The sequence below is a fragment of the Physeter macrocephalus genome, chromosome 4 (assembly GCF_002837175.3).
Source record: "Physeter macrocephalus isolate SW-GA chromosome 4, ASM283717v5, whole genome shotgun sequence".
Taxonomy (NCBI): Eukaryota; Metazoa; Chordata; class Mammalia; order Artiodactyla; family Physeteridae; genus Physeter; species Physeter macrocephalus.
Window position 1 is genome coordinate 1,640,248 of NC_041217.1, and position 14,487 is coordinate 1,654,734.

The 14,487-nt window shown below is 48.6% G+C and overlaps 1 protein-coding gene across 1 annotated transcript in view; it reads left to right on the top strand.

The window, feature by feature from the left end:
• KIF14 (kinesin family member 14) overlaps positions 1 to 14,487 on the top strand; it is a 56,695-nt gene that overhangs the window by 38,106 nt on the left and 4,102 nt on the right. Inside the window, exons 22-27 of the mRNA XM_024130613.2 lie at positions 914 to 1,014; positions 5,011 to 5,105; positions 7,706 to 7,930; positions 8,105 to 8,286; positions 10,808 to 10,966; positions 11,565 to 11,687. Of these exons, the coding sequence (XP_023986381.1) occupies positions 914 to 1,014; positions 5,011 to 5,105; positions 7,706 to 7,930; positions 8,105 to 8,286; positions 10,808 to 10,966; positions 11,565 to 11,687 (885 nt within the window). The remainder of the gene's footprint in view (positions 1 to 913; positions 1,015 to 5,010; positions 5,106 to 7,705; positions 7,931 to 8,104; positions 8,287 to 10,807; positions 10,967 to 11,564; positions 11,688 to 14,487) is intronic.

Sequence of the window (14,487 nt, forward strand, 5' to 3'; positions counted from 1 at the left end):
ATATATATGTGTTAGCATACGGTATTTGTTTTTCTCTTTCTGACTTACTTCACTCTGTATGACAGACTCTAGGTCCATCCATCTCATGACAAATAACTCAATTTCATTTCTTTTTATGGCTGAGTAATATTCCATTGTACGTATGTGCCACATCTTCTTTATCCATTCATCTGTCGACGGACACTTAGGTTGCTTCCATGTCCTGGGTATTGTAAATAGTGCTGTAATGAACAATGCGGTACATGACTCTTTTTGAATTATGGTTTTCTCAGGGTACATGCCCAGTAGTGGGACTGCTGGGTCGAATGGTAGTTTGTAGTTTTTTAAGGAACCTCCGTACTATTCTCCATAGTGGCTGTATCAGTTTACATTCCCACCAACAGTGCGAGAGGGTTTCCTTTCCTCCACACCCTCTCCAGCATTTGTTGTTTGTAGATTTTTTGACGATGGCCATTCTGACCGGTGTCAGGTGATACCTCATTGTAGCTTTGATCTGCGTTTCTTTAATGATTAGTGATGTAGAGCATCCTTTCACGTGTTTGCTGGCCATCTGTGGGTCTTCTTTGGAGAAAGGTCTGTTTAGGTCCCCTTAATGTTGTCAGATTATTCTTTTATTTTTCTCCTGCGGATGCTATCGTTTTTGTTTTCTCTCTGTTTTCTAAATCACATTTGTTATTTCTGAATTATTTAATGATTTCTGTTGCTTTTATTAGTAGATCTCTTTTAATATAATTCCTAGTGTCATGTGATTTTTAAAAATTTTATCAGGAATGCGATTTTTTTACTTTTCACATTATCTAGATAATCTGTAATTTTGCGAATTTTATAAATGCAACAAAGTAAACATTTTTCCCTTAGTTGCTAAACATTTTTAACCCATAATTACTAGAAACTATATATTTAATTTTCTTAGAGCCATTGTAGTAACATGGGTGAAGATGTGTTTTGCGACCCTGAAGATGAATGGGAACCCGACATCACAAATGTTCCGGTGTCTTCATTTTCCAGAAGGAGGTGAGGACGTTTGTGTTACTGGCTTTCTTCCTTCTCAAAAGAACTATCTCTTGTCATGGTGGATATCTGGGAAGGGAACCCAGTATGTCACTGATCAAAGTACAGCACTTAGGGCATTAGGTTGTTTATATTCAGTTAGAATACGAAGAAATATCCTCAGTATTTTACCGTATAAGTTTTAAGAGCAACTTAGACTGGCAGAAATCTAATTTCCTGTAAAGATGAACAGTGTTTATTACTTTACCCTTTCTCAAAAACCTGGCCTAGCCTATGATATTTTATTGTAAGTTACAGAGCTTGAAATGCCGTTAAGTTAGTGTGAGCACCGCAGAACGCCGTCACGGTGATCGAGGACTTCTGTGCATGACAAATGCGCTCACTAACCAAAACGTACAAGACTCTCTGGCAGCGGATGCTGCTCCTGCTGACGCCCCCATGCTCAGGTTACAGAGAGGCGAATGCTGTAGTAGGAAGGCCTTCGTCCTGGGGCTCGCTTAGCCCCTGGTTTGGTTTGTGAACAGGATTGCTGGCTGCCATGTCCTGAGGATACGAGGATAAGTACAGAATATTCCCTGCCCTCCGAGACCTGGCCTGGAGGAAAGTTGGGGTGGGGCAAGTTGATGAAGACCTGACCCGGGGCTGGGCAGGGGCTGCAGAGGAGGGTAGGTCTGCGGGCATCCGCGAGGCAGGATCACGGGCCTCGGTGGCTGGCGAGGGGTGACAGTGATGCGGGGCTGCAGGCGGGTCCTGGCCGAGCGACTAGGGGAGGGTGGGGTTCCCTGAGGTGGACTGGAGGGTAGGGAGGCTATTTTGGACGCGGTGAGTTTGAGGTTCCTGGGGGTCATTCAGGTGTACACTGAGGTCTAAGACTCTGTCGAAGGGATTCGGGAATTTTCAGGATGTAAAGGTCAGCGGCGTTTCATCCAGCAGAAGCATCACCATAGATAGAACATGTACTGAATGCATGCTGAGCAGAGTCTCATTTACCGCAGAACTGCTGCTGTCCTTACCCCCATTTTACAGGCGAAGTAACTAAGGATTTAAAGAGATAAGGGTCTTGTCCAGAGTCACCAGCCTCTCTGTTGCAGAGGGAAGAACAGCGAGTTTCTGGTTAAATGTAGTTTCAACTTCATCGCCTTCAGCGCAGCTCAGAGTCCGTTTGGGTTTCTAAACCTTTTTAGGACTCTCTTGGTTTTGACCATGCTTATTTTAAACTCATTTGTATAAACTCTCCTCAAAGAGGTGGAACTACTTAATTACCTGTGACTTTTGCTTTATTTCCTGCATTCTAGCTGCTAAGCTAGAGAGTAAGAAATAGCCAAGACGTTGTGTTCAAGTTATATGTTAGGTACATGGCAGCTCGTATCTCAAGCTGAAAGAAACACAGAGCGTGTGCTTTAAACAGACTCTGGGCTCCTTGAGTGCATCCGCTGCAGGCTCGTGCTGTGCAGAGTCACAGGTCCCACCGAGTCCTGAGGCCTCGTCCTGGCCCCATGTGGCCGGGGGCCCAGGGCAGGACGTCTCGAGGCCTCAGTTTTCTCATCTGTGAGCTGGGGACAGGACAGGGTCGTCCGTGAGGAGTAGCTGCTTCTCCGGGGGCCGCTGTGGTCCCTGATACGGAGGCGGTGGCGGTGATGGTGCAGCGTCGCTGTGAGGGTTTGAGACCCAACCTGTCCGTGGCTGTTCTGTAAATGGCAGTTCTTGTTATCAGGCACCTAATATGTATTGAATAACATGAAATCTTGGGATACAGAGAGGATATGATTTCTGACCCGATTCCAGTGAAAAGATAAGTGATATCTTCAGGTGATTTGTCCTGAGGACCTCAAAACAGAGGCGGGCTCTGGCACTAAAATGAGCTAACTCGTCCTGGAGTGGAATTGGGCAGATGGGGCCTGGGACACTCTCACCAGCCCAGAGTGGCATCAGCCTCCCAGGATTCAAACCAGACCTACAGATTCATGAGAGTGTGGTTTGTAAATTCCTCTAGATTTAACAATTACTGATTTCTTATTGTTTTATTATAAACAGGTATAAGTTTTGTGTACTTAGACGTGTGGATCAAATATGAGCATTAAGAATTAACATTAAAGTTTTATCCTGTTGAAGGTTAGTAGTTTACATCTTAAATCCTGCTGACTTTCAGGTTAATAATTAGGGAATCAACAGAAACTTAAATTGTTACTGAAAAATCAAAACAACATTTTCTAAGATTTCGAAATCAGGTGTTTTCATTTGGCAGAGATGTTTTTGAAAACTTCTATAATTTAAAAGTGTCATTTTTTAAAAAACATGGATTGCTCTTGGTCAGAAGCCTTGTGTATGAAGTTTCAGCCTTGTAAGAATGTTTATGACAGAACTGCAGACTCTGAGAATGCCTGAAGGTAATGGACTCTTAATTATGGAGCTTCTAGGCAGCGACGTGCCACGCTTGTTCTGCGGTGAAATAGACCGGTTTGGTGGCATATAAATTTTGATATGTGCTGTTGACAGTTAAAAGTAAAATTTCCCCCGACGTTAAGTAAAAATTCTTTGCAAGGAATGTGACAAGCATTTTTTAATTTGAGTTTAAACATTGTTTAACTACAGTCGTGTTGAAAGAGTAAGTTTTCCTAGTTCAGACTTAATGGGATAATAATGTATGCTTTTCTTTCGCTACTAAGTTAAAAAACTGTAACCTGTGAGAATTGATATTTTCTCTCCCTGTTGTCAGTCATAATTCTGTGTTTCGTAGGAATTCATGGGGAAATTTTATATTTGAAACATTTAGGCGACTACAGATAGAATGCTTTTGTTTAACCATCTTTTCAACAAATAGCGTTTTTCTGGGAGTGTCCACCAGTAGAGAGGGTCCTGTTAAGGAGAAGACGTCAAAGGTCCCGCTGGACTGAGGTCTGGGGCCACAGCCTGACATATGGGGGCTGGAGCTGGGGTTTGGAAAGTTGGTCCACGGGGGGCGATACGGAAGCAGGCGCTCCTTCCCGTCACACCCCAGGGGGAGACGTGAGTGTTTTTACCCTCGGCCGAGGGGAGAGGCAGCAGGAAGAGCCCCTGAAGGTCGAGTCTTGGGGTCGCCTCCTGCCTTGTGCCGCTGCTACGCTTCCCGGTGCTGTGCTCTTCGCCCTGTGCAACAAATATTTACTTGAATTTATTGACCTGGATCATTTCCCTGCTTAAAACCCTTCCCAGGATAACTTGCTCAGGATCAGTCCACGCTCCCCTAGCTGGCATCTGAGGTCGGCCCCAGGCTCGCTCCGGGGGCCCTCCCGCCTCTGGGGCCGAGTCCTCCCCCGCCCCGAGCGCCTCCGCAGCCCTCCGTGCCCTCATGACTTCCTGTGGACCGTAAGCTCTGTGAGCCCAGAAGCCCTGTTTGCCGTGTCTTAACCACAGTATCCGGAGCCTGTGAATAGTAGGACAGCTGACCCTCGAACAGCACGGGTTTTCAGTAGTAAACACGACGAGATTGGGGTTGGCCGAGCCTGCGGATATGGAGGAACCTCGTGTGCCGAGGGCTGACTGTGCGCCCCTAATCCCCACCTCGTTTGTGGGTCAGCTGTACATTTGTCCTATTCAGTAAATTAACTGTAGGGTTAGACTAGTACCTGAAAATAGTAAATTCCTGTTCGATGAACCAAATTAATTTAACCCTTGATGAAAATATTTCCATGGAAAACATTCTCGTGGATGTCCATTCTCTTTGGAGAATTTAAAACTGTCCTTTGGGCTTCCCTGGTGGCGCAGCGGTTGGGAGTCCGCCTGCCGATGCAGGGGACGCGGGTTCGCGCCCCGGTCCGGGAGGATCCCGCGTGCCGCGGAGCGGCTGGGCCCGTGTGCCATGGCCGCTGGGCCTGCGCGTCCGGAGCCTGCGCTCCGCAGCGGGAGAGGCCGCGGCAGTGAGAGGCCCGCGTAGCCCAGAAAAAAAAAAAAAAAACAACTGTCCTTCGCATTTTCCCGCGTGGAGTATAACTGCTAACCTTAGGGTTTCTGTTTTCGCAGGAGCAGGGGTCTGATGAAGAACAGGAGGATTTCCAGCTGTCTGCACGGCATAGAGGCCCACGCGGTCCAGGATCTGCATTCTTCACACTCATCAGGTACTTTTTTCATCAGACTTTGTTGTTTACTGAGAATAGCACCAAGTCTTGTCTCTGCCACTATCTTGTTTCCTGTTCTTGTGCAAATCATTGCGTCTCCTGGAAGCTTCCATTTCCTCTGTAAACAGGGCGGACCGGAGACCCCTCCCACTTCTGAAACTGTGCTGTGATGTATTCCAAGCCTTTAGTTGAGTGACTAGTTCAAATGTGGAAGACGTGTGTTTGTTCAAAAATGTATGAGGATATTGTTTTCTTCTAAGTGAAAAAAAGGCAAAGTGTAGAAGATTACGGACTACAGGATATTGTATGTGTGAGGAGGAGAAAAAAGATGTATACAAACATGCTTATAAATGAATATGCTCTCGCTGAAAGCGCTGGTTTGTCCAGGGCACTTGGGGGAGGGGACGGGATAGGAAGGAAGACGTCCTTTTCACAGCATATCCTTCGTTTTCTTCTGAATTTTATATAATATGCATGATTTGTCTAAAGCTACTTTAATTTTTAAAAGTTTAAAAGAAAAAGTTATAGGAATTATTCCACTGAATAATTATTTTATGCCAATATTGACTATGTTAATTTTCGTAAGAAGAGGGGATACACTGTAATTTATATGTGTAAGTACCTGTAATAATTAAAATTACTGCCTGGTAACAACAGACTACTGCACAGCAATAGAAAAGAACCACTGATTCCTACAACAACCCAGATGAATCCCAAAACACTACGCTGAGTGAAAGAAACTAGATAACGAGTACATTCCATATGATTCTATTTATAGGAAGTTCAAAAATAGGCAGAACTAATCTATCGTGACAGAAGCCGAGTAGTTCAGGTAGAATGGTGGGTCATGAAGGGGAGGGAGCCTGCTGGAAAGTGGTGATGGGCGTGTTGCGTGTGTTGATCTGAGCAGGGGTTACGCGTGGTACACGTGTATAAAGGCAAGCTGTACGCTTAAGATGTGCACAGCTTACACTTTACAGAATGTCACTTGTGCCTGAGTAAATGGAGTTTTAAAATTACTCTGTAATGTAATAGTCTATTTCGATAAAGGTGTCAGTGGAATATGAGTAGCCATGAAAGAAATTCTATCTCATCTTGCCTTTAAAATAAAAACACTAGGGTTTCTTTTTTTTTTAATCATAAAATTATCTTTTAGGAAGATAATTTTTATCCTACTACTTGTTTAATATAGACCTTATGTTTACCAGCAAAATAAAAGTTTCTAAATCTGTGGTAGCAACTTATTTATTCAGTATTATTTGAGAGTAAGATGTTTTACGAAGGTACCTTTTCCAGATAACTAAACCTGTTTCGAGGGTCGTTTTTTGTGTTTTTGTTTTTTAATTGGAGTATAGTTGATTTACAACATTGTGTTAGTTTCAGGTGTTCAAGGGTCTTTTTTTTTTTTTTTTTTGTGGTACCGGGGCCTCTCACTGCTGGGGCCCTCCCCGTTGCGGAGCACAGGCTCCGCAGGCTCCGGACGCGCAGGCCCAGCGACCATGGCTCATGGGCCCAGCCGCTCCGCGGCATGTGGGATCCTCCCGGACCGGGACATGAACCTGTGTCCCCCGCATCGGCAGGCGGACTCCCAACCGCTGCGCCACCAGGGAAGCCCTCGAAACTAGATTTTTACAAGTCTTTCTGACACGCTGCTGCTGGATTTGGGGATGCATTCATACCGGCATCTCACTAAGCAGGCGTTAGTTGCACGGTTAACTGTCCGTGGTGAGGGGAGGGGCGTCGCGGCCATCGTCATCCTGTAGTGACAGAGCTTTGGGCTGGCAGCTGTGTTCTCTTCCCAAATGAAGCTCCTCTCTCGGCCCTCGAATCTTAATAGTCCCCACCTGGTGCCTTTATTTCACTGCTTTTTAGTTTGCTGTTTCTAAGGGCTATGGAGTAGAGCAGAAAACTAATGGTGCATATTAAATGAGAGCCCTACTCACATGTTAGCATTCCGGGGTAACCTTATTTCCAGAGGCGCCAAATGAGCTCTTACAAGTTTTTCCGTTTACCTCTGGTTTGGACGGTGCTTCGAAAATTATGCTGAGAGTCTGTCTTCCCAAGATGTGATAGATTAACTGTAGACAGCTGTTTGGCTTTCACCTCTTTTGGTTGTAGGATACCTGGAGCAGGGGCTGTTACAGGAAGAGCTGCCGAGAGATCTTCCTTCTAATGTCGTTTGCTCTATTTCTGCCTGCTTTTCCAGCTTATAAGTTAATTAAGCTTATTTTACTTATATTTATTGTGTTTATATTATTTTATTTTATGTAACTGCCATTGTTTTCACCCATACACAGTTCCTTAGGTGTTACCAAAAAGTAAATAAAGAAGGTTAAGCCAGTAGTTAAGTGGGATATTTGGATTCCCTGTAATCTGTGTCTGTAGCTGCTAAGCTATGGATGGATGCTGTTGAGAGGTTGATTGATTCTTCTGTGGAATTGTGTTTTCCGCTTGGTGTATGGAAATAAGGGTGTCTTGAAGTAGGAATAGCCTACTTGGAATGTGTGACCAGTGTTCTGGAGCCGCTTGCACTGATGGGTTTGTTTGCAAGTATTGTCCCTGGAAACGAGGCTTAAGGTGGCTGTTTTCTGTCGACACAGGCTTAGTGGGGAAATCAAGCCCCGTGTACCCAGATTCAGCAGAATCCTTTCTTCCCGGAGTCTGCAAGGAATTGATCGGCTCATCATTAGAGCTTCTTGGACAGAGTGATGATGAAGAAAACACTGTGGCGGACAATTTGATTAGTAATTTCCTTAAAATCCACGATGGGATCCTTGCCGTGTCCAGAGCTCATGAAGAACAGGACGAAGACAGTCAGAGTAACTGTAAGCAGCCCCTGCCCACCCGCTCACGAGGACCGCGGTTTCCTGCTCTGTCTTGCGTGGCTTTGTCACCTCTGTCCTGCGGTGTCCGACGTTACAGCGTCTTCATGCAGATCAGACGTGAGCTCTCGTACTCGGGGGTCAGTTCTTCTCATCGCTTTTCTTCTTCTTTCCAAGTGTTCTCTGCTCGAGCAAACCAGTCGCTCGCTGTGCGGGCGGCCAGCGCCTTCGAGCGGCTTGTGGTGCTGACGCGACACGGGCTGAGCGGCGTCCCCCCCAGGGCCGGCGCGGGGGCTTCGCCGGCCGAGCTGAGACGGGAAGTGAGGAAGCTGGGCGGCTGCTTGCAGTTGTTTCTGCAGGTAAAGGGGTCTCGGGTTATCGCTGGGAGAACTCACCTGCGCAGCACGTGTTTATCGACTCTCTCCTGTTGGCATCTTGCCCCACATTCGACCCTTAGGATTTTCAGAAGCGCTCTCTGTGTTGAAATCCCAAGACTGTGGATGTTGGATGATTGATTGATGGCACCGAGACTTCCCAGGGCTTTCTGCGCGCCGGGCGCTACAAACGTTAACTCCTTCAGTCCTCACCGCAGCCCCGGATGTGGGCACTGGTGTTGTCACCCTTTTATCAGTGAGGAAGTGGAGGCCAGGGAGGGTGTGTCCACTGTGCACAAGTAGTAGGTCGTAGACTTGGGCCCAGGTCGCCGTGGACCCAGTGTGTGCCCCGGCCCCCCACCCCCCCGGGCCGTACTGCCCTCCACAGGGGCTGCTGGGAAGGGGGTCGGGGTCTCGCTCTGGTTACGGGTGGGGCTTCAGCGCGGGGTGAGTTAGTCACAAGCCTGCTGGCACAGGGGCAAGGAAAGTAATCTTGTTTCCCTGTTTACCTTAAGTCAGATAAGATGAGGCTTGGCTGTAGGAAGAGGTAAGGTGAAAGCTTCCTTTCTCTCATAAAATTTGGAGGCGGGCTTGGTGGCTGCCTCGGGACCCCGGTTCCTTCCGTGCAGCTCTCGGCTGGGCCCCAAGCGTGGCCCCAGGCTCTGTGTCTACCGCGTCCAGGGCTCCAGGGAAGGTCAGTGCACGGGATGGAAGAAGGGGCCTTCTTTTAAGAAGGTTTCTGGAAATCGCCACATGACACTTCTATTTATGTATCTTTGGCCAGAACCTCATCACATGACCACACGTAGCTGCAGGTGTCCCTGGGAAGTGCATTGTCATTCTGGCAGCCGTGTGACCAGGGAGGACTGGAGGAGGAGGACATGGGGGCTGATGCTGGAGAGACCCCGTATCTGCTGATGCCCAGACCTCCTCCGAGAGGCTCCACATGTACGAGGAGCCAAGGCAGAAACCCAGAGGGACAGGCTTTGTAGCAAAATGTCCTAGAAACTTGGACAGATCCTCTAGTGCCTCCCAAGACTTTCCAGTCCTCCTGCTCTAGTGGATGCTTAGTTGCGTCAGATGCCTCCTGGGAGGCTCTCTTTACTGACTGACTGAACTTACTGTTCCAGTGTTGCAACTAGACGTGTGGTCTCCATTGTCCACTATTCTCCCCTAGGAGGTCTTTGTGGGGCTCCCCGAGACCTGGCCACACATTCCTCCTATTAGCTCCTCTGATAATAACCCTGTACGTTACCCGTTGTGCCGTTTAACGCACCGTGTCGGTGTGGGCAGTGAGCTCTCGGCAGGTGGACAGAATGTGGTGTCCTTTTTCACGAGGGCTCGTTGTGTGATCGATGCTCGGTTGGGTCCTTGTTATTGAATTAATTATAAACTGACGTTGGACGAAGGGTCGCTTTGGATTTAGGTCACGAGGAAACAGAGTGACCGTCATAAGGAGGGTGGGCTGCAGACCGGGGGGGGCCGGTGGCAGAGGCAGGAGGGCTCGGACAGCACAGGCCCTGAGGGCGCGGGCCGCAGGGTCACCCCCGGTCGCCTGGGCTCCAGCCGCGTGGTTGCGGGAGGGCCGGGTGACTCGGTCAGCCTCAGATCCTGGACGCGGTGCAGGATAGGGAAAACCCAGCCCAGCCCGCCGCGGGCGTTTGGAAGTCCGGTGTGTGGACCGGGGCTGGATTAGGTGTGCGTGTGTCCTTGCACAGCCTTTGTGAGTCTCCTGTTGCCCACCTAGAAAGTGAAGCAGCAGTGCCAACCTGGCGAGGCTGCTGTGACGGCCAGTTAGTTGGCTGGTGTAACAAGAAAGGACCGCAGAGGAACTGGGGTGGAGCGTTCTCCCGTCTCTTCCGTCTCGAGGAAGAGCACTTGGACCGTAACTTAGGGCTGTGGCCTGTTGCCCTGTGAGAAATGCTTTCCATAAGGAATCAGGACGGAGAGGACAGGTGACCTGGAGGGAGGTCAGCCGAGCTCGGGAGACGCTGAAGTTCAGCTGGCAAAACTGGATTTAGGAACTAGGCTCTGCTTACCTGTAGCTTGAGCATCCTTACCTTGCGGTGATGCAGGCAGCATATTCCAGGAGGCAGACCCGGGAGGGGTGCCTGAGCCGCCCTCCCCGCTCCTCGGGGGACGTGGGGGAGCCTTTCATCTGCAGAGTTTCAGGCCTTCCCCTCCCCACCCCCCGTAAGAGGAAGTGTCCTGGTTCCCCATCCGTCAGACGGGGAGCACTCGGCCGCCATCTCACGTCTGGCTGCTGCCCGCTCCCCTTCCGTCTCCTGTTAGTGCAGAAGCTCTCTGAGGGCAGCCTGTATCCTAGTCGCGTCATCACCGTCAGAAGCTGTGGGATCGCACGTTGTCCGGTTCCGCTCAGACTTTGATGAAGCACGGTCGCTGTATCGATGAACGCAGAATCCATTTTCTTCACGTTGGTCTTCTTGTTCTTACCTCCCCTGGTAATCTCGTGTATCCGGTACCCTGGTCCATTTTTATCTTGCAGGGGTGCTCTTCAGATATTTCATCAATGGTGAAAGAGGCTCAAAAGCAAGTGATCCAAATTGTACACCAAGCCGTCAAGCACGCGGGGCAGTCAGCAGCTCTTAGCGGGGACCAGCTGCGCTCGCTGGAGGGCGGCGCCTGCGGGGCTGCCAGCCTGCAGGTAACTCGGCTGCGTTCGAGGTGGAGGACTTCATCTCAGGGAACAGTGGGGCTTCCGACAGTGGTGTCACTAAGCAGGATTAGCGTGCGTTTTTCAAAGCGGCGCATACTTTACTAGTTTAGCAGGAGACTGAGCGCTGTTACAGTCTGAGTGGTTAAATGTACCTGATGATTTGGGGTCCTCACCGTGCCTTCCGGACCTTGGCTCGATGGTAACCGTCTGCTCTGGAGGGTGGGTGCTCAGCCAGCCAACGTGTGAAGAATGTAATTACGTTTGCATGTAACTCTAGAAAATGTGTATTTGTGTGCTTTAATTATTCATGCTGTTGAAAACACAATATTGTAGTAAAACGTTCTAGCAACACGGTGTCCTAAGAGGATGAACATTCTTTAACATATAATATGTGGGATACAAAATTACAGACTGGCTAATTTTTTTTCCTTATGCACCATTAGTTCTTATTCTAGCTTTTGTTGAATTAATCAACTCGGAATGTATTACAGTCCTAAAATAAGCAGAAAATATAACTTAATTATTTGGTAATTTAAAAAGAATACAGAACTTGATTTGCCAGTTAACGCTTAAAAACTTTTTCTAGGATGATTTCATGGGTGCTATTTGTGATGGTGTAGGCTTGGGAATGGAGAGTCTCCTAGATTCTGGACTAGAAAGAGCAAAAGAACTTGAGCGTGAACTCCAAAGGCAGAGTCCTCAAGATGAGGTAAGACGAACGAGGGAATGTCCTGGATAGTACCAGACAGTATGTAAAGTTGGTTTTTAAAAATAGTTTAACTCAGTCAGTGATTGAGGTTTTTATAAATTTATGTATTTTAGCTTGTGTTGGATTGTTTTTTACTGAAAAGGCTGTTGACCTCATCACTCATGGTGACATTTCCCAAGTTACACCTGAGTCACTGCAGCCCCTTTTGTGGTTAGTGCTTTGCGGGCCCTGCCACGGCTGCCTGGGGATAAACTCTGAGTGGACGGAGTGTGTCAGCGACCCCTAGTGGCCACGTTCCGCTTCTCTTTTCCTTCCTTGTCTTTGTTAAGGACTCTGCTCTTCCACTTGAGAATGGAAACTACCATTTATCCATCCACTGTCTTGAACAAGGGGAGTTCACATCAGTTGTCTCGTATCAAGATATAGGACCAAGGGAGACGTGGGTGGCCTCCCGGGACAGGCCTGCCCCTACCTCCTCCAGCTAATTCATGTCACAGCACAAAGCCAGTGCTGGCTCACAGGGGGGCTGTGGGGACAGGCTGGATCTTGCCATTGGAGGACCTGCGTGTGTGTGACCCGGCTCTGTCACCTTCCAGCAGTTGTCTACCGAGTCACTCAGTGTCCTGACCCTGTTTCTTCACCTGTCATGTGTGATAACACCTGTGGCACAGGTTGTGAGCCGTTTACTTATTAAATAACTCTTGGTAGCAGGTACTGGACCAGGTGTTTACACGGAGTAGAGGCGACCCTCACTCACCACCTTGCGGGGGGCGGTGGTTACTGCCGGTCCCGTGGCCTCACCGAGCCGGGGCACCTAGTCGCCCTGAGTCAGGGTCTTACGTTCTACCTGCCTGACTCCCAAAGTCAGCCTGCCACGTGGAAGTCACTGGTCACGCACCAGTCTGCTCTGTTGAGAGTTTGTATTAGTGAGTCGGGGATTCGGAAGGTAAAAGGTCAAACCTTGTGACAGTGGATTTCAGGTTGGTCTGTTCTAGAATCTTGTTGTAACACCTGTTGTTAGAACCGCATCCGAAGGAGCTCCCCGGGGACGCTCGGGCTCCTGAGGTCACCCACGTGGGTGAAGATTTACGTACGTGTTGGTGACCTTGGAAAGGCAGTTGCGTGGAGGACTGTCGGCTCCCACCCCTCTGGGTGGTTGTTTACAGGAAGGCGGGGAAAGTGAGAGTTCTTTTTTCCTCTTAGGGAAACCTTTGCATTGGTGTATTTCTAGCTCCCTTAGCTGAGGGGAAGCTTCTCGTGTGAGCCAGAGGGGCTCCCCGTCCTTCCGTCAGATGATGGGGCTTTATCTCTGCCCAGAGATAAAGCTCAGAGCTGGGAGACACTGAACGCTGAGTTGCTTCCCCAGGTCCCGTGTAGCCTTGAGCAGCCGCCCGAGCCTCGGTTGTACCATTTACAAGGTGAGGACGGACCACGCTCACTTCCTAAAGCTGCTCTGAGCATCCTACGAGATTAAGAACAGCGTACAGGAAATCCTAACCGTAGACACTCTGCTTGCACTTTCCTATCTCACTTTGTGTCTTGTTTTGTTTCTAAAATAAACACATTCCAAAGGAGCTCCCATTATCACTGACTCAGGGTCTGTGTGTCTAATTGTGTCCAGGGGACACGAGGCTGATTTGGGTTCCCTGACGCGGCTCTGCAGGCAGGGCGCTCCGCCAGCGCAGCTGACGCCGGAGCCTGGCTGTGCCCTGCAGCAGTGGCGGCGACGTTCATCACTAACGCTTTACTTATCACTGTTTGCAAAGTAGAATTTCCGCTGGCAAGGAGTGCAGAAGGGTGCGGAGTCAGGTAATGGACAGCGCAGGTGGAGTAGTGCGTGTGGCTGTGTTTAACGGGTGCTGAAGCAGGTGCGGGTGTTGGCGCTGGTCTTTTTTTTTTTAATGAATACTTTTTTTTTTGAATTGTATTTTATTTATTTTTGTATACAGCAGGTTCTTATTAGTCATCCATTTTATACACATCAGGTCTACATGTCGATCCCAATCTCCCAGTTCATACCACCACCACCACCACCACCCGCCCCGCGGCTTTCCCCCATTGGTGTCTGTACGTTTGTTCTCTCCATCTGTGTCTCAATTTCTGCCCTGCAAACCGGTTCATCTGTACCATGTTTCTAGATGTCACATATATGCGTTCATAGACGACATTTGTTTTTCTCTTTCTCACTGACTTCGCTCTGTATGATAGTCTCTAGGTCCGTCCACGTCTCAACAAATGACCCAAATTCGTTCCTTTTTATGGCTGAGTAATATTCCATTGTATATATGTGCCACATCTTCTGTATCCATTCGTCTGTCGATGGGGCGCCGGTCTTGTTTTGAGGACATAAACAGCTAAAGGGTCAGGCCCCTTGTCACAGGTTTGACGGGATCTGCATTTCCATGTGGGCCTCTGCCTCCACCTCGTCCTCTCCTCTCCTCTCCGCAGAAGGCCCCAGCTGTGTGCTCATGACCGGGGTTTAGTTTATCGTATTCTTAAAAGTTAAACTCATAAGAACCCACAGAAGGAGAACAAAATATCTGAAGAAATACGAAATAGGCTCAGACATAAGGCATTGGAGTTGTATTTTCAAGCTGGAGTCAAGAGGGAAAAAACAGAATTTGGGTGGTCTTTTTTTTTTTTTTTTTTTTTTTTTACCACGGAGAGGAAATTTGAGCTAGACCCAGGGAAAGGCTCTGTGGGAAAAGCCAGTTGCATGCTTCAGCAGCTCGCGTGGCAGAAATGCTGCGGGAAGCGCCTCCGGGACAGAACGAAGCAGCACAGCAACAGCTTAGAATGG